Source organism: Eschrichtius robustus, chromosome 8 (assembly GCF_028021215.1).
Source record: "Eschrichtius robustus isolate mEscRob2 chromosome 8, mEscRob2.pri, whole genome shotgun sequence".
Lineage (NCBI taxonomy): Eukaryota > Metazoa > Chordata > Mammalia > Artiodactyla > Eschrichtiidae > Eschrichtius > Eschrichtius robustus.
In genome coordinates this window covers 70,250,681-70,273,787 of record NC_090831.1, presented here as the reverse complement: position 1 = coordinate 70,273,787, position 23,107 = coordinate 70,250,681, and the positions used below count along the sequence as shown (strand labels likewise).

The following is a 23,107-nucleotide window of genomic DNA, read 5'->3' as shown; positions in this document are numbered from 1 at the left end:
ATTTCTAATACAGGGGAAGGTAATTACACTCACAAAGGCACCTCTGTGTCAGGGCTGGGCACCAGGAGCCAGCAGGTCTGGGAGACAGAGGCTTAACAGAGACTCCTGCAGTGAATGCACATTGTCTAGCATGGGGGAAAATGCCAGACCGGGGGGGGGGGGGGGGGGGGGGGGGTGGGGGGGTGGTGGTGGGGGTACCCTGCAGCATTCAAGACAACAGTGGTGCACCTTGTCTGGGAAGGTTATTTAATGCTTCTGGCACCTGTAGTCAGAGCCACCCCTCTTTTCCTACCTTACAGGTTTAGAATTTATTTGGCATGTATAATTGTATATTTTGATCCTGGAGCTACAAACAATGGGCAGCATGTCATGTCTTGATCCCTTAGCATTCCTCTTGGCTTCTCCCAAGCGAGTTAACCCTTGTATACACAGCCTGGCAGCACCTCTCCTGCCCGGTCAAGGGACAGTTAGGGATTTGAACAGGGTGCATTTCAGTATCTTGCTGAGAAACATTACTGGTGCCAAGCTCCGTTATGTTGTGTCACTGGCGTTAAAGCCAAATCAACCAGTCAGCAATTGGAGACTCCATATAAGTGACACTGAAATTACTTCAATTTGAATATAAAATATCAATGCCTACTACTTTCTTTCTTCAGTCCAGGGACTTTTAGGTTATTGGTGTCTCCTTAATTTCATTGCAATTCTAACAAAAGCACCTTGGTAACTCAAGGTTTTTTGTTAGGAAATGCCACTCGTGTGCCAGGTCTAATTCTCTACTGTTCTACTATTACATGTTGCTTTGCCATCAGTGACGCTCATCATTTAGATGGACTGGAAATCCAATAAGTGGCTCAGAGTTTTATTACATGGAATTTTGGTCTCTGAGAAGCTCTGTCCCCTTCACAAAGCTAATCTGTAAAATACGTCCCATCTTTTCAATTTTTCTTTTCTTTCCCTTCTTGCTTTCTCCCCAACTTCTCCCTGCTACCTATTTGCAAGTTGCATGGTTTGTTTCTAGTCCCAAGGTTTAGAGCCTGAAATTTTTACTATAAATACTTAACTTACAGTCTGTTATCTTTACCTTCGTCTTATATAATACTTGCACATTAGACTACTTAAATTATAAGCAACCCCTCCATCTTATCATTGTTATGGACTTTAATTCTAGCTCAGATAACATTAAGCATTGTAATTACCATCATACATGCATACATATATATGTATGCATACACACACACACACACACACACACACACATTTAAATTCAGACAATGTTATTTAGACTAAATATTTACCACTTTTCTTTGCTCTTCATCCCCTGTTCCACCTCCAAACTACCATCTGGAATCACTTTCCTCCTACTTGAAGTACATTCTAGAATTTCCTTTGGTACGGTTCTACCAGTGATATGCTGAGTTTTGCTAGTCTAAAAATTGTCTTTATTTTACCCTTGTTCCTGGAAGACATTTTTACAGGGTATAGAATTCTATGTTGAAAGGTTTTTTCCTCTACACACTGAAGACACCATTCAAATGACTTCTGGCTTCCAATGTTCCTGTTTCTAAGCTAGCCATCGGTTCAACTGTTCCCCTTTAAAGACAATCTGCTTTTCTCTCTAGCCACTTAAGAGCTTCTCTTCAGCTTCAGTGTTCAGCAGTCTCATTCTGATTGTCTAGTCTGGATTAATTTTATTTATCCTGCTTGGGATTTGCTGTACTTCTTGAATCTACGGATTGATAGCTTTCAATAGTTCTGGAGAATTTTCAGCCATCATTTCCCCTTTCCTCCTGGTTTTCTTTTATACCCATTAGACCTCCTCACACTTTCCTGTGTCTCACTCTCTGTCTCTCTATTCTGAGTAATTCTCTTACTAATTCTCTCTTCAGCTGTGTTTACTCTGCTGTTAAAGCAAGAATTTTGAAATGCCGAATTTTAAATTTCAATCATCATAAATATGTTCACCTTTTTAATTTTTTAAAGCAAAAACATTCACTTTATAGCTATGATAATTTTTAAATTTTAAATCTTTGGAGGTTTCAAATGCTGTCAGTTGTTTTTGCCATCTCTTTTTAAAGTGCCTTGTTTCCTTGTGTGATTTGAGACTTTTGTTTATGAGCTGCCCATTTTCCTTGGAACATTATCTATGAAATTCTTTAACATCTGGGCTGAAGGCACTATCAATTCAAGATTATTTAAAATAAGTTCCCAGTCTGAGAGTTTTCATATCACTCAAGAAATATAAATTCAGTCTGCAAACCTATGTGAGACAAGCTTGGCGTTCCTGATTCTTAGGGGTGGGTTTTCCCCTCCCCCTTCTCTCTCCCTCCACTCAGAAACAAAGCAATTTTCGTTGCTGTCCAGATAGTATGAGGGAGCATTAAAAATAATTTTTTTTATTGAACTATATTTCATTTACAATATTGTATTAGTTTCAGGTGTACAGCAAAATGATTCAGTTTTTTATATATATATACACACACACATATGTGTCAAAATGTATCATCTTAAATATGGACCTGTATCTGAATTCCGCCACTCCACATCAACAGCAGGATACTGCAGGAGCAAGAATACAGACTTTGGAGTCAGAGACCTGGGCTCAGATCACCGCTCCGCCACTTAGCTACCTGATGTTGGGCGAAGTTCTTAAAATCTCTGTACCTCAAGTTCCTCTCCAAAAAAAGTGAGTAATATTTGTACTGACATAAGAATTAAATTTAAATTCAATGATTAATATAAAGTACCTAGTATAATACGTAGCACAAGGATCTTCAATAAAAAGTGATGATATAAAGACAATTACTACTATCAACGAAAAGCACACTGTCCTGTCGGGGAGGAAAACAGAATTAGCTGATATAGCCTTTAAACAACTGGCAGCTGGAGTGTGACTCCTATATGGTTTCATACCTGAATCACAGGAGAGTTCTACATTTATCAGGCTAAGGGCAAATCTTTTATTTGGCAGAAGACCTAATCCTATCAAGTAAGCTTAAACTAGTTGGCTAAATTGATCATACCCCACATGGGACTCTGGCTGCCACAAGACATATCTCCTTAATTTTACAGTAGATGCACATTTCTCAAATTAGCCATCTTTTAAATACAGAACTTGGTCACAATTAGAAACCAGAGAAATATAAGGACAGATTAGTAGAAATCTATCTATCACTTCTGGAAAATATATTCAGAGCCCTCTATGAACAGTGGACTAGTAGTAGCACCACTTTCAATACTTCTAAATATAAAGAACATCACATTATATTCCAAAGGTTGAGCTAAAATAAAAAAGAGCTGTTGAGGGCTTCCCTGGTGGCGCAGTGGTTAAGAATCCGCCTGCCAATGCAGGGGATAGGGGTTCGGGTTCCTGGTCCGGGAGGATCCCACATGCCGCGGAGCAACTGGGCCCGTGAGCCACAACTACTGAGTCTGCACTCTAGAGCCCGCAAGCCACAACTACTGAAGCCCGCAAGCCTAGAGCCCGTGCTCCGCAAGGACAAGCCACCGCAATGAGAAGCCCGCACACTGCGAACTCGCCGCAACTAGAGAAAGCCCGTGTGCAGCAATGAAGACCCAATGAAGCCAAAAATAAATAAATAAATAAAATAAATAAATTTATTAAAAAAAAAAAAAAAAAGAGCTGTTGAAGCCAGTCCTGCAGGCACTTAGCAGAAAACAAAACAACAACAACAAAACAAAACACTAACTGGATAAAAATGTTTGCCTCTAGAAGGTTACCCACAGCATGAGGCTAGGAGACTAATGTTTTATTATTACATACTTTTTTATATCTGAATTTTCTTGTTTTAAAAACTATACTACCTGTTAAAATTAATTTCTGAAAGAACTTTATGGCACTAGAATTATTCTCTCACCTCCCTTAATACCGATCACTTTGAAGGCAATGAGGCCATACTCGTCTCTGTAACTCAGCACACCTCATATTGTTAGTCCTCAACAAATATTTGATGAGTGAATGGGAGAATGATAAAACATTAACCATTTTTTAATATTTTAAAGAATATTTTCTAGCCCCCTTCAGCACACTCCATTCCTTCCAGCACTGTTCAATAAAAATAATATTTTTCAGGATGTCTCCTTTTATTTGCTGTTCCAAATGTAGGTATCATTACTATCCTCTTTTACCGATAATGCATTTGAAACACAGGGACAGAAAGGTTTTTTTAAGTCTTTTTTTTTTTTTTCCAGTTTGTTTTCTTTTAATGCAAACTTCTAAGCAGAATAGGGACAGTATTACATCATTTCCAATATTAGTCGCAAGTTCACACCATGTTAGATACAAGACCTGGCCCCTTGAGGTACTTGATACCCTCTCATTAATTTCTAAAATAACTGTCTTTTAATAAGACAAAATGCCCCAAATGTTCATTTTACAGCAGATATTTATGACAAAGTTATCAGGAAGGCACAAAGTTATTTTTCAAAGAACACAAATAGCTATCATTTGGGTAGCAGCTTGGCTCATTGTCAGGTTATGCGGCTCTCTGCAGGGCACGTGGGGTTTGCACTGCTATGCTGGTTAATGCAAGAGTTAAGGAAACAGAAGGGCCCTCTTGCCTCGCAATGGATACAATCATTTTAATTTCTATAATTTAAAGAGTTGATATCAGATCTAAGGTAACATGTGCTTATTCTAAAAAACAAAACAAAGCAAAATTGAGCCATTCTAACTAACATTTTTAAAAAGTATTGGGTACTAAAAGGAATGAGGAAAAAATGATCATATAACTACCCTGACCTAAGCTATCACACATTCATGCTGCTTGGTGTCCTCTCAGTTCTTTTAATCTCCATTTTCCTAGCACGCTCGCATTAACAATGACACCAAAACTGCCAACTGCTCCATATCCATGTGTAGCATAGAACCTTGTCTTTGAACTTCCCTGAATTATCTATCAGACACATGCTCTCTCTCATCTGGTTCAAGATATCTCTAGGCGATAACTCATGTTTCAAAGAGAGATTGCATTGAGTTTGAAACCCAGCCTCCCACTTCCTTACAAGGTATATGACCTTAGAAAAATTACCTAAACCCATCAAGCCTTCCTTTCCTCAACTGTTAACTTGGAGCTGAAAAAAAAAAAAAACTATCTGCATCATAGGCTGTAGTAGGGATTAAATGATGTAAAGTGTATACAGCTCTAAACATGGGGCCTAGCACAAAGTGAGCCCTCGTCAAACATTAGCTCTAACGAGCTTACGCGCACATGTGAACACACATACACGCTTTTAAGCCTGGACCCTGCCTCTGTCCCTCCTGAAAGTCCTACCACAATGTCTGATCTTGCTATATCTTCAGATGTTTCAAATCCTTCCATTTTCAGTGTCTCATTTTTCTGTCTACAGACAGGCATGGTTCTTCCAACAAATCAAAACAAACCACAAATCTCTCAACCTCTTCTCCCCTGTAACGTTATCCCTCGCCTCTACTTTTTCTTCCAGTTGCTGTATGCTTTCACTTTTGTTTCTTTCACAGTAAGATCTTTAGGTTGAATGGTCTGTATCTGCTAATAATTTCTCAACCAGGTTTCTACCTCTACCATTCTCCTTAAATTGACTTCTTAAGGATAACCAGTGGCCTCCATCTTTAAATTCAAAGGCCTTTTCTTGGACTTCAGTCCCCTTGGTCTGCAGCACTTGATACCAACTCAACTTCTTCCTCTTCCGCTTACATCTCATCTCTCTACCAGCTCCCACAGCACTGCTTCTTCTGGTTCTCCACCTGACAGCTGCTTCTGCTATTTTCTCCCCCATACTCACTTACTCTTGCCACCCTAATGAGGGTAGTTTCTGAGTTCCATCATTGGTGTCCCATCAGCTTGGGGATCTTACCCACTCCCATAGCTTCATGCACGTGGACGACCCTTGAAAGACCGTCTAAAGTTCCCATCCCTCTGACAAGGCTCTAGTCCTACATTCAACAGGGTAGAGTAAGAAGAACACCAGACAGGGAGTCAGGAGACAGTCTCAGGCCTAGCCGTGCCCCGCCTACCAATCACCTAGCTGATTCTCCTAAGATTTCTGGGCTTCGATTCCTCAATTATAAAGGTAACACCAGATAGAAGGTCTTTTAAGGTTTCTTGCAGCTTCTCAAATATTATGAAATTATAAAATTTACAGTATCACCGTCCATCCAGGTGCTCAGGCCAGAAATCTGGGCTGATTTAGTCTTTCTTTACTTTTCACCTTTTATCACTTTCCAAGACTTTGTGAGTCTAACTCTCACACATCCTTTAAATATATCCCCCCACTGCCTCTCCCCACCATGACGCCCTAGTTGAGGTCATGGTCATCACTCCTCCCTGCCATCCCCAGCCTGTATCTTCCTAACTGGCCTCCCAGCCTTCTGTCTTGCTTTCCCATGTGGCACTCTCCACACTGACGCTGAATTACCCCTCCTTAAACACAAAACCTATCATGCCATTTGTCTTTGCCTTCTACCTGGTGAACTATGACTCATCTTTTAACGCCATCTCCCCTTCCAAAGCCCCCTGGCTTTCTTGCCATGAGTCAGCTCCATCTCTCTTAGAACTCTGTGCGCAGCACTCTGACAGCCCTTCTCAACCACATGTGCTGTATTCCAAGGGTCTCTTTACTTGTCTGACCGCCCCCATGAGATGGTAAACTCTTTATAAAAACATGCGCTATAATTCATTTTCATTTTCCCAGTGCCCACGGCAGAGCTTGCCAGGAGAATAAATGGAGGCCTCGGAACCTGGGAAAGCGATCTTTCATCTAATTGGCTGTTTCCTTTACGTTTGACCTCCCCAGTATCCTGGTCTTCTGTGGTCATTACTTGTCAACTTATTCTCTCTCCATGCTTTCATATCATTGCTAGTAACTTGGAAACACTTGGCTTTTGCTTACCATTTATTTGCTCAACAAATATTTATCAAATGTCTACTTATGTGCCAGAAGCTGTTACAAGCAGCACTGAGCAAGCTAGGTCTTTGGTATCACAGTTCACTCTGGATGAGGGAGAGAGAGAGACAGACGGAACTATCAGATGGTGATGGGTGCTACGTAGAGACCTGGAAGAGGGGGATGTGACAGCGAGTGACCTGGTGTCCTTCTGAACAGGCATCTGCTGAGCTAAGATGTGAGGGGAAGAGCCTTCAGGCAACTGAAAATGAGGGGATGAGCCTGGAGTATCTGAAAAGGAAAGGTGGCCAGCATAGCTCGCAGAGTAGGCGGGCGGTGTAGAATGGAGGGTGGAGAGGACGGGGCCAGCAGGGATGGAGCTGGGGTTCTAGTCTAAGTGCAGGGATGGAGCTGGGGTTCTAGTCTAAGCGCAGTAGGTTCTAGTCTAACTGCTAGACAGTTTTGCACCAGAGACACAGTTTCTGTAGAGCACACTAGCTTCTTATTTCCTCTGGTTTCTACTCAAATATCATCTCCTCAGAGAGGCCTTCCCTGGCCACCCTGCTAGAAGGCAACATCCCAATTCCATCCAGCCTCGGCCCTTCTCCATCCCCTCATCCTGCCTCCTTCTTCTTCAAGGTCCTTAGCTCCACCTGATGTCATATATTTGGTTTCTTGACGGCTGACTTCTACCCACCAAAGTGAGCAGTGGCTTGGCTTTTCACAGTGACATTCTAAATGGCTAGACCAGTGCCAGGCACACAGTCAGACCTCAAGAGACGTGTGTCGAGTGAATGAACTAACCTGACTTACATTTTAACTAGATCACTCTGGCTGCTGTGGGGACTACGGTTTTGACGGAGTCAAGAGTCAAAATAGAGAAACCCATGAGGAGGCTTTCACAGAGGTCTGGGTGAAAGGGAAAGGTGGATGAATCAGAAGAGAACTGCCACTCAGGTGGTTGTAAAACCATGTAGTGTCCCTTAGTGTTAGAAAATTAGCATGGCACGATGTCCTCAAAGCCATGACTAAACAATTGTTTTCTTCATATGGGGCCATGAGCTCATAAAAGCAGGTATTTTTAAAAGCTCCTATCTTGAGAAATTATTCTTACGTACTTGTATGCTACCAAGATAAAAGTGGTAAACTGACGAAATCTGACAAAATCTACTAACACTAAAAAATGCACATGCCCCTTGACCTAACAAGTTCATTGCTAAGAATTCATTGTATATCCTCACAAAAGTATGTCACACTATATGCAGGGATGTCCACCCTATCATTGTCATGTCCCCAAACTAGAAACAACTTAAATACCCATCAATAGGAAACTGCTTTAAAAAAAAAAAAAAAAAAAGAAAAAGAAAAAGAAACTTAAAAGAAACTTATATACAGTTATTAAATAAAATGAGAAAAGAGAATTAAGATATATTGTGTGTTTAGGAGGATTCTGTTTTTGTTAAAACACACAGATACACCATTGATGTGTGTGTGTGTGTGTGTGTACAATTTTTGATAGAGAAAAGGGAGAGAGGGAGGAGAGAAATAAATACAGATTTAAATAGAAAGGTTTTCTTTTCTTAAAGATATATAAAAAAACATAAGCAGTGGTAATCCTTTAAAGAGAGAATAGGGGTGGTAAGGGGTAAAGAGAAAATTTTACTTTCTTAAAGACATTTCTGAATTATTTCATTTTTTGGAAACATAAACTTGTATTTTACTTTGAAAGACCAAACAATATCCCTTTGAGATAACCAGCAGAATAATCAAGAACATATGTCATCACTTGCTTTCTGATATTATGAACAGTAGCGCCAGTGATTCACTTGTATACACACGATGAATGAACACACATACACAACACGCATGTATGTGGATGAAAAATACAACTGGATGTGACGCCTGTGGATATGGAGGGCCAACTGTATTCATCGTACTACGCCATTTTATAGAAGGGACTTGAGCATCTGTCCCCCACGGGTACCAAGGGATGGCTTTCTCTGTCAAATGCAGTGGGACAGAGGCCTTTGATTAGAAAACAGTAGACAGAGCTCCTATTCCTTGGTGACTTTCCATGCTTTAGATGGAAATGTTTAATTTGTGATTATACAATCTGAAAACAATTTTCAACAAAGCTTGATGGATCGATCTTTGCCATTATTGCTTCACTGACCATTTTTTGTTCTCAAAAATAGCCATGAACTACTCCGTTGCTTCATAAGCATGCATCTTTTAGTCTATCTGAGCTGTGCTGCCATTTAATGTTAAATAAGTTCTATTCCATTCAGAAGGTGTAATCTTTCTCCTCATTAAAGCTCTGTTGGCTCCTAAGGAAAAGGTACCATTCAAAAGTAGATGTGTATCACTTTCTTAGATAAGAATTTATTTTACTTATACTCTAGGGGCTTATGTAATAAAACAAAAGTTACCTAGTGAAAGGGAAATACCACCTCACATATTCTTAAGAAAAGTAGTACTGTTTCAGATTTTAAAAAACTACATTATATTCAAACAGCTCTTTCAAAGGCAATTCATTATCCTGCCTTTACTTCAATCACCTACCTACTCTAGGCTATAACAATGTCTCTATAATGGGGGGTACATTGTTTACAGAGTTCGCTCTCTCTGCTCTAAACTATTTCTAACTTTAGGAATGTGAAATGTTTACCACGTCCACTGTTTTTTTTTTCAGTTGTAAATGTATTTCTAAAGCAAGTATTCTAATTACCTTTTACTGGGAAGTTGCAGAATAGTTGGGTATTTTGCAAGTCAATTTAGGAGAAAAACAGAAAGCCTGGTTAAGTCCAATTAAGTGAGGTTGAGCACCGCAGGTCTAAACACACAGACAGAGCCTACACTCAACCCCTCCTGGGTCCCGCATTGTCATGTTAACAACAGCAAACAAAAGGTCCAAGGGAAGGAAAATGAAGATTACCTGTCCCACCTTAAACTAGGATAGAAGTTCTCTTTTTCAAGACCCACCCAGAGGGACACATACCAGATTTAAAAGTATTAGTCACCACAGGTCATTTGCATTTTTCTACCCAACCAAGACTAGAAACAGAGAAAAGCTTTATCACTGAAGAGCGCTATCTGGGGGGGGGGGGGGGAAAAAAACGTAGTAAACTACATAGCAATGTTAAAGCTGTGATGTCCCTAAAAGGTGGGATCTAGAACCACTAAAGTGATTTCTGACCATGGAGGGGTGGGGCAAGGTAGGTGAGCCTGGAGAAAGGAAACTCACAAGAAACAAACCTGAGGTTAGAAGGCGGGATAAAACAAATGAGGATAAGCTACAAAACCTGAGGTTGGAAGGTGGGATAAAACAAATGAGGATAAGCTAGGGTGGTAATACAAGACCAATCAGACTGAGTGGAGAGGGGAACTCTGCTGAATCAAGTCCAGCCTCGCAGGTCTCAGGGAGTTTAGCTGATGATACCAAATGGCCAGCAGAACGGAGGAGACTGCCTGCCAGGTCACTCTCTCGCAATGAGTTTCCAGAAGCTCAAAGCTCAAATTGTTAGTGACTTCACTTGGTAATTACCAATACACCAAAAGCAGTGTTTTGAAAGGCAGCACCCAGGCCTGTGGAATGCCTCTGAACTAGATTAAACCACCAGGCTAGTAATTAAACTAACTTTATATGGGAGAGGTCTCTTGCTCAAACTTGAGCAATCCTGCTCATTTCAGGAAAGCCATTTTAGGACAAAAGTGGAAACAAGAAACTTCTGAGCCTCAATTTCAGCTCAGATACCACCGTTGGCAGCTCTATTCTCCTAACTACAAAATTAGGAGACCAACTACTTCCAAGGGGTGTTAAAGGGGATCAAGATTATGAAACACTGTGAAGATGAAAAGGACTAAAACTCAGTCTTGTTTCATTTGCAGGTAGTTTAACAGTCTCTGTTTGTGTGTCAGCAAACAAGTTTTTACCATTTTATCCATCTAGACATTTCGATAGCAGTCACTGCCATAGTACCTAAGTGCTTTTTACCAGACAATCCACTGAAAGACTGCTTGGCAGCCTGTCAAACTGACATGCTGCTACATCGTGTGATAGTCTGCAAGAGACTAAAAATTCAGAACAGAAGATGATTTTTCTTCAAATTGATGAATGCTATGCCTCATGACAATACTGTTTATTTCTTACAGCTGGATAACAATTTGGTAAATGAAACAGCTATCACGTTGTGTTCCACTGCACAATCACCTTGAGCATTTTAAGTGCTACTTAAAAAAATCAGTATGTCTATTCCTAAACACTACAAGATGCCTAAATATAAGGCAAGGTTCCCCCAAAAAACTAACCCCAGAAAAGAGGGTGTCACATAATATTTGATCCTCACAAAGTCTCAGATCTTGGGGTACTCTTCCAACCACTTGACCTTGAGAAGTACAGAGCTCTATTTGGGGAAGGCAGATTTACCTGAAACAACCTCAGTTATTACTAACACTGTATGTTTACCAAGGTCACCTAAAAAACTGAGTTAAAAAGAAAAGGGTAAAGAAGTATTCCTGGGGAATACTTTTACAAATGCTGTGCTGAATGTCAGAGCAAGGCATTTAAAGTTCACTCTAAAAAGCAATATGTTACATATGGGACCATTAAATATCCATTCAGGATAAATTGGGAATAGAAAAGAAAGAAAGCAACTGTCGTAATGTTATGTGTCTGTGGGACAAAATTTCTAGGGACAATACTGCACAGAGTCCAAAAGTGACTTCTTGCCAGCTTGGAACGAAAATGAAGACGATGGACTTTGCAAAACCATGTGAATGGCTGATTTAAAATGTGGAGTAAGTGGTGATCAAGACACTGATTCAAAATTCATATGAGAAACTTGAATAAAATATTTCTTGATATGTGTGTATAGAAAAAAGCAATATTAATTTTATGTAATGTGATTTTATATATCTATGTGTAAATAAATGAAAACCAACATTTTAAGTAGTTGTTTGACTTACCTTCGTATATCCCTAAAGGTTTACTTATTCATGTTGGCCATGAAACATTTTTTTTAATCTTCTCATTGAAAAATGGTGAACACCTTATGTCTGATGAAGCCTTACAACAGGGCATATATGAAGCTAATTCTAGTTCATTACAACTTCTTTGGTAAAAGAGTGTAAATAACACATTTCAAGAATTTTCTAAAATTTTGGTTTTGCGATCATTCTGAAAAACTATTTTCTAAATGATAAATGGTTAAGATGCAAAATAATTATGACAAGGCACACATAGGGATACGTTTGGAATGTACAGGATCAGAACATAAATTCCTGAGCTGGTATGGGCTTCGCACGCGTGGGTAAACTGAGCTCAGCCCGTCTCCCGAAAGATGGTGCCCTGTGATCCTGGCAGCTATCCTTCATAGACAACAGCACTGAGAATTCGGTTTTTGTATCAGTAACAGATCCAAACAAAACTCCACCCAGTGCTGTGGCAAAGAGCTGTGCACTGAACAGTGTCTGTGGGGGTCACGACATCATACTCATCCTCGGTTTATGTTTTCTAAGGACAGTTATTTGGCAGATGGCAGGAAAGGACACCTCCTTCTAACTGGCATGAAGGTACCCTATGAGCTCCAGCAGGAGATCTTCTCTAGGTATAGAAATGTGAGGAATCAATTTCATGCCTATGAGCAGTTACTAGTTTAGGAGATGAGCATATACTCAAATAAATGACTGAAAAGAGTTACCTTGTAGATCCCAAAGAAGCCCAGGTCCCTTAGGACAGACAGAGCACTGACTCGGGGACCAGTGGTGATCTCTCCAGCTACCTGCAAACGGATCTTGACAATTTCCAAAGGATTTGTGAAAATCACCTGGGAGGCTCCTGCCTAAAAGGGAGAAAAAGAAAAGATTTAGTATAAAGCGGGGTGGTTCAGAGTGATTCTCCTCAAAGGAGCTCAGAATGTTCTATTCTCAACAGACTGTAATTTCAATCCTTGTCCCATCAATTAAAACAGCGATTATGAGTTTGAATCAAAATATAGTTACTGCCTGGGAGGACTTGGGTCAGGCTCTATTTCCTTCATGTGGAGGGTGAAAGAGAGCAAAGACCAGAGACTTGGCCCAACACAGAGAGGCTTCTGTTGGCCTCACCCAAGTCCTCACACTAAAATGACAAACATTCCTTGAAGCACAATCAACTGCCGCCACAGGACTCAAAGCCAAGCACACAAAGGCAGCCATAAAATGAAAGTCAAGTGGTATCCAAATAAAGAGACACGAATCTGCCTGTCAGAACAGGAGGGGGGCAGAGAGGACACAGGCTCTCGCATGATGCACTTCATAATTCTGTCAATATTTCAACAATTGCCAGAGGACATGCAAACTTAGATGAAAGCTATTTTTTCTTCTCTTAAAAAATCAGATCGCTCATCAAACACCATTTTATGGACTTATGTATTATATTTACGTATTACCTGTGTATAGAATTGCTCTTTTCATACAAGATAAATGTCAAAGTAGTAAAAATATGCATTATATCAATTACAACCCAAACTTTGAACAATGTGTGTTCATTCCAGCAAATGGCTGGGTGCCTCACCTCTAAGATCATCAGTGGAAATCTCTAAAGTGCACACTATAAGGGGAATTTTAAGCTAGCTATTTTGAAGCTAAGCCTATATTTATTATAAGCAATTACATTCTTACTATACTTCAACTTGTTATTCCTTGTCTCAAATATATTTTTATATCATCCAAACTAAGGCTGACATAGAATGTAGTTCAGAATCTTCATTATACAGCGACGTCACCGAACCAGACCACAGACATGGAGCTGACATTTACAGCTTAGCAGATGCTATCATGGTAACATGCACAATTTGGGTCAACATCATACCAAACTACTTCTTGCCCGATCCTCTGATCCTATCAACCAACGTGCGTGCCTTCACAAAATGGCTTGTGCTAATCAAAACCAGCTGTAAGGATGGTCTTTAAAGTACTGTTTAATACCTGGAAATAAAAATTAGAAACATAAAGATGCACTGGCAAGGGATAGATTAAATGCATTTGAGTATGTTCCTGAAATGAGATATTATGCTGCCAATTAAAATAAGGTGGGAAATGTTCAATACACATTGTGAAGTAAAAACTCTCAGATGCGTAAATGCATGTACGCCTCTCCCCCTGCTATCCCTGACCATCATGTAGAAGAGAGACGCCAGGGTAGTGCTTTTGAGGTGGTAGGGTTACAGATTTCTTTTCTGCTGTGTTTTTTGTTTCTTCTGCATAGATCATGTGTTACTTCTATAAAGAAGTTATGTAGCAGTATTCATTTTTATCTAATATGAGAAGCAATGTTAACCAAAAAAAACAAAGAAAAATGTTCATCCTTTAACTCATTCAAATCGTTTTTCCATTTTTACCAACTTGATACCTTAGTCAAGACACATTTGTTCCTAAAAACAGACTAGGATTTTCCCTCTCTCCACACATTCAAACTATGGAGAAGGCAGTATTCCCCTGTGTTTAGACTGCCACAGACTCCCTCTCTGTACTTGCTTAAATCATGTTTCACCCATCACCTTCATCTCTCCTGAGTGACTCTACAGAAGTGGTAGGAAAAACCTGGGTTGTATTCATGAGAAGGTCCACAAAAGGCCCTTCTAAAGTGGGAGGGAGAGGCTGGTGTGTTCTTCTGGTCCACACGAAGCCATTCTGCTTCCACTGCTCCCAGGGCTCAGAAGAGCCTTGCTCTGCTCCCAGGCTGCTGTGACCCGCAGGCAGGTGGGAAGACCAACCCCTGCCAGTCTACAGCCCTTGAGTGTTTTGTGAGTTGGCACCTGCATCTTTCCAAGCGACACGGAGGGGGTTGCTGATGGGAGGCATAATGAAGAGATGAAAAGGACCTGGCCTAGTAACAGCACCGAGGGTACAGTAAGGATTATGTCTGTGCTTCTGGACCTGAGTTCTCATGTTGCGAAAATGAATACAATTTTAAAAATTGTTTCATGGGGCAGAAGTGCTGGGAAAGATTCGCTGAGTTGGAATTAACCTGAGGCTGACTTTTAAAAGCTCAAAAGTGGGTAAGACCGTGTCTACCACGGGTAGAATGGTGAGCAGTCAGCGTACATATACATGGATCTTCTTGAAGAACAGAAGGAACGCGACGCACACTCACCAAGTGCTGCCAACAGCGGCTAAGGGGCAGTTGAGTATCACGTGTGACAACTGATCCTCAGTCACTACTGGTCGTACCATCTCACTTGTTACGAGGATCAAAGAGATGGCGAATATACAGCAGCCAGCACGGTGCTCAAACAGTGACTCCAAACACACTGGTTTCCTCTCCTCTAGCTCCCAAACTGATGGCTCTCCTCCCTGGTGGCATGTTACCAGAGCTTTTCAAACATAGTGACTTCTAGATCTTACTCCTGATAAATTAAATAAGATTTCTACACTTGCCTCTTCCTATGTGACTAAAACGTGTGGTGAGAGTTGAGAATCATTTTACTTCACTACATCATCTCTAGGCTGCCTTTCAACTCTGAGAGGCTGCTTAAAAGGGCTTAAAGCTGTGATTTCTAATTCCAGTTTTCTACATTCTTTCGGAGAGTAACATTCATACGTTTTACATCCGATCTCATAACAAACCTTTTATACATCTCCAAGTGGTAACATTATTAAAGGGTATGATTGTTAGGTATAGAATTGCTATCTTATTCATTATCTGATATCATAACTAATACCCACAAAAGTTAATATTATATACAGTAAAATAGGAAATTATACTCAACTCCCTTGACTCCAAGCCAATTGATAGATACCAATCTTTTAGCATCGCACCGTGAAGTCTAATCACTAAGGATGATGCAAAAGTTCCCTTCAGAGAGCTGCAGGGAACAGAGGCAGTGGGGAGAAAGAGTGCAGTGATACTAAGAAAAAAATAATGTCATACTAGTTACCTCTGGTGGGCTCAGAAAGAAAGAACCTACAGACTCAAAGTGGCACATTGTAGAGGGGCTGAAGCTGAATCGGCTCTTTGGAGTCAAGCTGGAAGGAAATGAGAGACTCCAAGGCACCAAGAGAAGATGCTTATCATCAGATGCACGATGTCTGGGCACCATCACGACTGGATCGCTGAGCAGTGCACTACTGCTGCTCTTCAGCCTCCTGGTCTATTATCCATTCACAGTACCTTACCCACGTCCCTCCTCTGCAGAGATCAAAGAGAGCCGAATCTGCAGACAGTGGACAGGAACACCTATTGTGCACGTGATGTCTCTGTGTCCCTCATCACTTGAAGGCTCTGGCTGTGTGAAGACACTGCGTTTTGTATGTGGGCAATTTTGTCACAAATCATCTCCCTGTGACTTTCTGGAGTCTGTGACAAGTAGGCCAGGTGACGATTTTCCATACTGGAATTGGCTCCGTGTGGCATATTATGTTTACAGTGGGGAGACTGACTTGTCTTCAGGTTTCTCAGTATCGTCTTTGTGACTGAAATCTTAGTTGCTATCCAGTATATGTATCCATCTAAAGAGAAACACATATACCTATTGCAGGCTCACTTCTCCTACTTGATCGTTCATTCATATATTTATCCACCAAATATTTATAAGCAATCATGTTCAAAGTTTGTCCTAGCAACAATAAAGACACAAGATGAGTGAGAAAGCATTCCTGTTCTCAAGGAGTTTGAAATAGGAGTAGAGATAATAAATATTCCTTAAGCATCCATCATAGGCTATTAGGGTGTTGCTTTGCATGTATACATATCTTCAGGCTACTCAAAACATATGTTTTTCCAGATTTTACATATGAGGAAATTGAGGCACAGAAAGATTAAAGCAACTATTACGGGCTGCACTGTGTTCCACTGAAATTCATATATTGAAGTCTTAGCCCTCAGTACCTCAGAACGTGACTGTATTTGAAGATAGGATCTTTTAAGAGGTAATTAAGGTAAAATGAAATCCTATGAGTAAGCCCTAATCCAACGTGACTGCTGTCCTTACAACAAGAGGAAACCGAGATATACAGAGAAAGGACCATGTGAGGCAGAGTAAGAAGGCGGCCATCTTCAAGCCAAGAAAAGGAGTCTCAGAAGAAACCAACCCTGCTGACACCTTGGTCTTCGACTTCCAGCCTCCAGAAATGTGAGAAAATAAATTTATGTTAAGTCACCCAGTCTGTGGTATTCTGCTATGGCAGCTCTAGCAAACTAATACAGCAACTTACCCTTAGGGTTACACAACCAGCAAGCAGAGGAAAGACTGAGTCCAAGAAATAGACTCCTTATGAATACAAAAAATGGCACGTGAGAAAAGATAAATGAGATAAAAGCTAAAGTCCAGACACATTGCCATGGCAATTCAAAGGAGGGAGAGATTTCTGCTGACTTGGATAGTCTGGGGAGGTGGTAAAACACATAAGATAATGCATCAACTGGTGACTGAAGTGCAATTAGGATTTAGGTAATCCAGGCAAAGAATGACACAAAGCAACAGTGACAAGATCTTGCTACACTTAGAGGGTAAAGAGACCCAGCACATCTGTCCAAAGAGATTTTAATTAGAATGATAATTATGATGAGATCAACATTATCGTCCCGTAGCATTTACTGAGTACTTACTATGTACCAGGCATCGTGCTAAGAGCTTTGTAAGAATTTTCTCTTTCGGTCCTCATAATGTCATAAGGTAGATAATAATATTATTCCAGTTTTATAAGTGAGCAACCAAGGCTGAAAAGAGGTTACGTAACTTGCCTGAGGTCACACAGCTAGGAAGGTGGAGCCTGGATTCAAAGCTAGACCTGCTGGACGCCAGAGCCTGAGCATTTATTTCCACTGCTTATCATGGCACCATGGAAGAATCATTGCTTCAGATGGCCTGGAAGGGGTATGAAAGAGGATGGTGAAAAATAAGACTACTGGGGCCAAATCATGGAAGGCCTAGAATGCTACACTCGGGAATGGGGCTGCCTTCTGGGGAAGTGCCTTTGTGTGTGCCTGTGGTGGGAAGAGAGCTGGCAAATGACGCTTAGGAGCTGGAGAGTGCTGTGACTAGTATCTGTGTCTCAGAAAGATGACCGGGCAGCAGAGGGGAGAGTTTATTAGGAGGGAGAGCCCTGGGGCAGGGGTAAAAATTAGGGCTTTAGCAGACTAGGTGAGAGCGAAAAAAGGCCAGAATTAGAACAATTACATTGGTAATGAAGTAGGGGGTGGGCGGATGCAACAGAGATCAGCAGGGCTTGGATGCTGAATGTGGGGCAAAAGGAGTGGGTAGGGTTGAAGAAAGGAACAGAGTTTTTGCATATATGTAAAAGGGGAGAACAAAAGAACCTAAAGAGATGACATACCCAGAAGGCAATAGAAGGGTGAGTTGGGAATTAAGGACAGAGACACAGATGAGGGCGTCACCTCACATTGTGCTAACTGAAGGCAGGAGCTTATATGGGGTAGGAGGAAGATGAAACCAAGAGTGGAGACCTAAGAAGTGATGACAATCTTCTGCTATACACCACAGTGCACACTGATGCAGGCTCAGAAGTCAAGTAAGGGGCTTCCCAAAGGGAGAAGAAGGCCAACAGTGGCTGCTGACACAAGGAGGAGGGGGTGAAGTCCAGCACATGGGGTGATCTGTGATTGGGGATGGGTTGCTGAGGAATGAGAGAGCTCCTGTAAGCTACATTTCTCAAGGGAAGTGGAAAAGAGAGAATGACAGTCATTTATGGAAGCAAGCAAAGTAGAATGAAAATTTAGGGAATTAAGGAGAAAAGATCTAGGGAGAGTGAAAAGATAAACAGAACTGGGGATAACTGTGTTTCACTTAAGCAAAGCAGCACAAGTTCTGAGTGGAGGAGGAGGAAGAGTGGAAGATAGTTTTGTAAAGCTGGCAGATTTGCTTTAATGACACATACAGAGTTGTGGGATGATTTTGTTTCAGAGCAGAAACTGACTATTAGTCTTAGTCTTACTATACAGGCTTCAAAGGTAAAGAAAATAGAATCAAATGGATCAGGATTTGGCATTAGGAACCACAACTAAAGTTCTGAAGCATAAACCAAATCAGCAACAAAAGAGCCCTCAGAAGCAACAGTGAAATTATACTCTGACTCTCAAGTAGAAGTTATGGTGAAGTCAGTCTGATTTGCAACACAGACAAGAGGATGAAGCAGCTAATGACATCTAAGGATGAGCCCAATGCAATTGCTCATGCCTTCTATCCCTCAACTTGAAACAGGCTGTTAGATGCAGCACGCAGCCAGTGTTTAAACACTGCATAGGGCTGTTTATCTGTGCCCGCCCCAGGGTACCCAGAGCCATGGGCAGCTCCACAGTGGTTCTCTAGGTTCTCTATTAAGAGCTGACTGTATGCACAGGACTGTAGGTGAGCAATGATTTAGTTTGGCGCTATGTGGACTCTTACCCAGGCTATTATCAGGTACTGAACAAGAATATTTTATTGCCTACTTGTATTGAATACCTGCATCAGTGTGACAAAAAATTCTGTAGCATTTAAAAAAAAAAAAACAGAGCCCGACATTCAAAAACATTATATATCTTTAGAGGAGAAATATGAAACTGATACATCAAAAAAAAATTACTTACACATTAACTTTTTTCTTTTTTAACAAGTGGCATTAACAAGAAATAACCTAACATGAAATGTATAGAACTGAAATGAAGAAAAATATAGACTTTTAAAATACAAAGGGCATACAGATTGAATACTAGTGAAACAAGTATTGTTCTTAAACTGGGAGACTCAATGTTATAAAGGTGTCATTTGGCCTGTAAATTAATTTTAAATGCAAATGTAAAAAATGTCAATTTCCTATAAATGAATGTAATAGTCCTAGGTTGTAAAGGTGTCAATTTTTTCATAAACTAATTTAAAATTCAGAGCAGTCTTCCTAAATAAAATCCCAACCAGGTTTCATGAAGATGTTTGAAGATAGGAATATTCTGAACAAAAAGTCACGTGGAGAATCCTGTGCCACATTAACACACATTTATAGTGTCGGTAACTTTTAAAAATTTAGCCAAGACTAAGTAAGCGAAAAGATCCAGATATGCAAATGCTTCAGAGACACTGAAGTCCATCAAGAAATGTGTAAGAGAGGTTTTCTCCCAGGTACAGTATCATTGATTTTCATCAGATGCATCAAGTTTTTCTCTGTAGATTAGTCAATAAATCATGAGGAAGCCCGGCCAATAGGAGGTAAAATCCCCCAATCATGCCAAATCTGAATCCTTGAGGAATATTTCAGACTCAGAAATGCGTAACTAGTGACCTATTTTCAATTGTATTCAAACGGGCTTAGAAAATAATTACACTAGTGTGGGTTTTACCTAAATATAGCACAGTGGTTCAGCATAGGAGCAACTGAAGCAGAGAAACCTGGATTTTAATTCAGGCTTCATAATTTCCTTGTATGTGACCTTGGACAAATTCTTCAAACTTACTAAGACTTAGATTCTTTATTTATACCAAAGAGATGAAAGCATTTCACAGACTCATTGTGAGGACTAAATAGAGTAGCATGTACCACAGCTAGCACAGTGCCTGACACAGAGCAGCTGCTTGAGAAATGGGGGGCACTGCTGCGAGTCAGCGTGGCCCATGGTTGACAGCCTAGGCTCTGACAAACTTCTTAACCTACACACTCCAAACTTATTTCACCTGTAAAACGGGCACAGGGACATTAATGCTCTTCATGCTTTCAACGTGCCAACTCCAGGGGCAGGTATATAGGAGGGAACAAAACTGACAAAGCTCCCCACCCTCAGGGAGCCCATATTCTAGCTGTTATGTATAGGATTATGTGAGGAGTAAACGGAAACAAGTGTATAAAGCACTGATTCCAGTGCCTAGCACACCACAGTGCTCAACCAGTGGTACTGATTACCATTAATAAATACATGACGAAACTCTGTTTAGGTGAATTCAGTTTAGCAAACTCCTTCAAAGCCAGGACAATTGAGTTTTCAAATTTTTCTTTCCCTAGAAACTTGCAAATTAAACTTTCTTTCTGAGGAAAGCACAGTCACACTGAAGACTGGTAGGAAGCAGCTGTATCAGGTAAAAAAGGGAAAAAAAGGAAGAAAAGAACTCACGTGGGACTTCTCTGGTGGCGCAGTAGTTAAGAATCCGCCTGCCAATGCAGGCGATAAGGGTTCGAGCCCGGGAAGATCCCACATGCTGCGGAGCAACTAAGCCCATGCACCACAACTACTGAACCTGTGCTCTAGAGCCCACAAGCCACAACTGCTGAGCCCACGCGCCACAACTACTGAAGGCTGCGCACCTAGAGCCCGCGCTCCACAACAAAGACAATCCACTGCAATGAGAAGCCCGCGCGCCGCAACAAAGAGTAGCCTCTGCTCGCTGCAACTAGAGAAAGCCCGTGCGCAGCAACAAAGACCCAACACAGCCAAAAATAAATAAATAAGTAAATTAAAAAAAAAAAAAAAAAAACTCCTGTGAGTGATGGGTGATGTCACAGAGCTCTACATAACCAGATGGTTTTTATTTAATTTAAATTCATTCAATTTTATTTAATTAAATTCAAGATGACATTCAATAAATTGTGGGTATTTTAAATTCTGAAATTTTGTTACTGAGAAATGGTTAATAATCATGTCCCGGTAAAAATGACAATGGCCAGATAGATAACCCGCATAATTTACAACACCATGTTTGTGGACTGATCTCTGTTCCATTTAGGTGTGGGCTGCCCTCAACACTGGCAAGCCACTTTGGAAATGTGCACTGCTGGTCACGAAAGGGACCGAGAGAGACTAGATAGGGTATAGAAGATTCCCCACTGCTGAAAATGACGCACCGTGCACTCCTTCTAACCAGGTAATACGACTGCTAGAAGGAAAAGGTAACACAATCACCCTTAATGTTCCAGATCAAGTCCTAATATTTGGACTTTAAAACTATCCCAAGTAGATGTTAGACACCTCGTCTTGCCACCAGTACAAATGAAAGTGCACATCTCCATATGACAGTTCTAGCTGCGTGAGTCCTGTCTAAAAGTCCACGACCTTCATAAATTCACCTTTGCATCCAGGAGGGCTGAGAGCAACCAGAAAGGGAAGCAGGGCTGTGGAAGCTACAACTATGTCAGCATGAAGCCCGAGCACCAAGCTTCTCAGGTGAATGGCACTCTACCAACACAAAGCATCACTCTTTCCAAATGCTCGAAGTTTTCACATGATACGGTCCTCAGGGCTTGAAGTAAAATACAGGTTTTTTTCTTCTAATACCCCCTCTGTCTGAAATGGGCTAGACAGATAGTCTGCAAAGAACCTGAAATGTGGCTTCTATCATAGCTTTTGCTCAGTGCCCAGGTGCTTCTGTAAGCTTGATTTTTTCTTCTCTATCTCCCACTTTTGTCACCCAAATTCCTTTTGCCATATTATGTAATGATTAACTTCATCGTTAACACTTCTGATTCTGCATAGTTAACTTTCCTGAGGGAAGTGATACTTACTTCTTTCTTAAAAGTAGAATTTCAAGAAATCAAATATTTAAAAAGGCAACATAATCCAGAATCTCAATGTACTGCCCAATTTCTCTAAGTATTCCAAGAACAGTGATCTTCCCAAAAATGATCTTAACATACTTTAGGCCCAATGATTGTGAACAAGTAAGTTTTACAGTTACATGGGATTAGGGAATTCCCTGGCGGTCCAGTGGTTAGGAGTCTGCGCTTTCACTGCTGGGGCCAGGTTCAATCCCTGGCTGGGGAACTAAGATCCACAAGCCACGTAGCATGGCCCCCCACCAAAAAAAAAAGAAAAGTTACATGGAAATTAAAAATGACTTGCCAAGGTCGTCTGCTCACTATTACAATCACAGGACATATCAGCAGCCTAAATACATTATCTAAAAGATCAGTTCAGGAGCCCCAGTTCATATTTCCCTATAATCCATTTTTTCTCACCTGTTATGAACTAAACAAGCCTTTCTCTAATGCTTCTTTACTAACCAAGATACTATCCTCGAACATTCTTTCTCGGGACTTGGTGGTGGCGGGGGGGGGGGGGGGGGTTGAGTCAAAAGAACTCACAAGATGAAAAAGCCCTTATGACTCCTGCTCCTGCCCTCACCATTCTAGGCAACAGTCTTGAGAATATGCAGAGAATATTAACAGTCTTGCATGTAACACCAGCAACAAAAAATCGATTCTGTCATCAATCTGCTGTCCACAGAAAACGTAGCAGTGTATTTTTTTTTTAAAATAGTGTTATTCC

At 40.8% G+C, this 23,107-nt stretch overlaps 1 protein-coding gene across 2 annotated transcripts in view; it reads right to left on the bottom strand.

Annotated features, from left to right (window-relative positions):
* SLC25A13 (solute carrier family 25 member 13) overlaps nt 1–23,107 on the bottom strand; it is a 203,212-nt gene that overhangs the window by 17,082 nt on the left and 163,023 nt on the right. For both annotated transcript variants that reach the window (XM_068550618.1, XM_068550619.1), the window contains exon 14: nt 12,582–12,722. In XM_068550618.1, the coding sequence (XP_068406719.1) occupies nt 12,582–12,722 (141 nt within the window). The remainder of the gene's footprint in view (nt 1–12,581; nt 12,723–23,107) is intronic.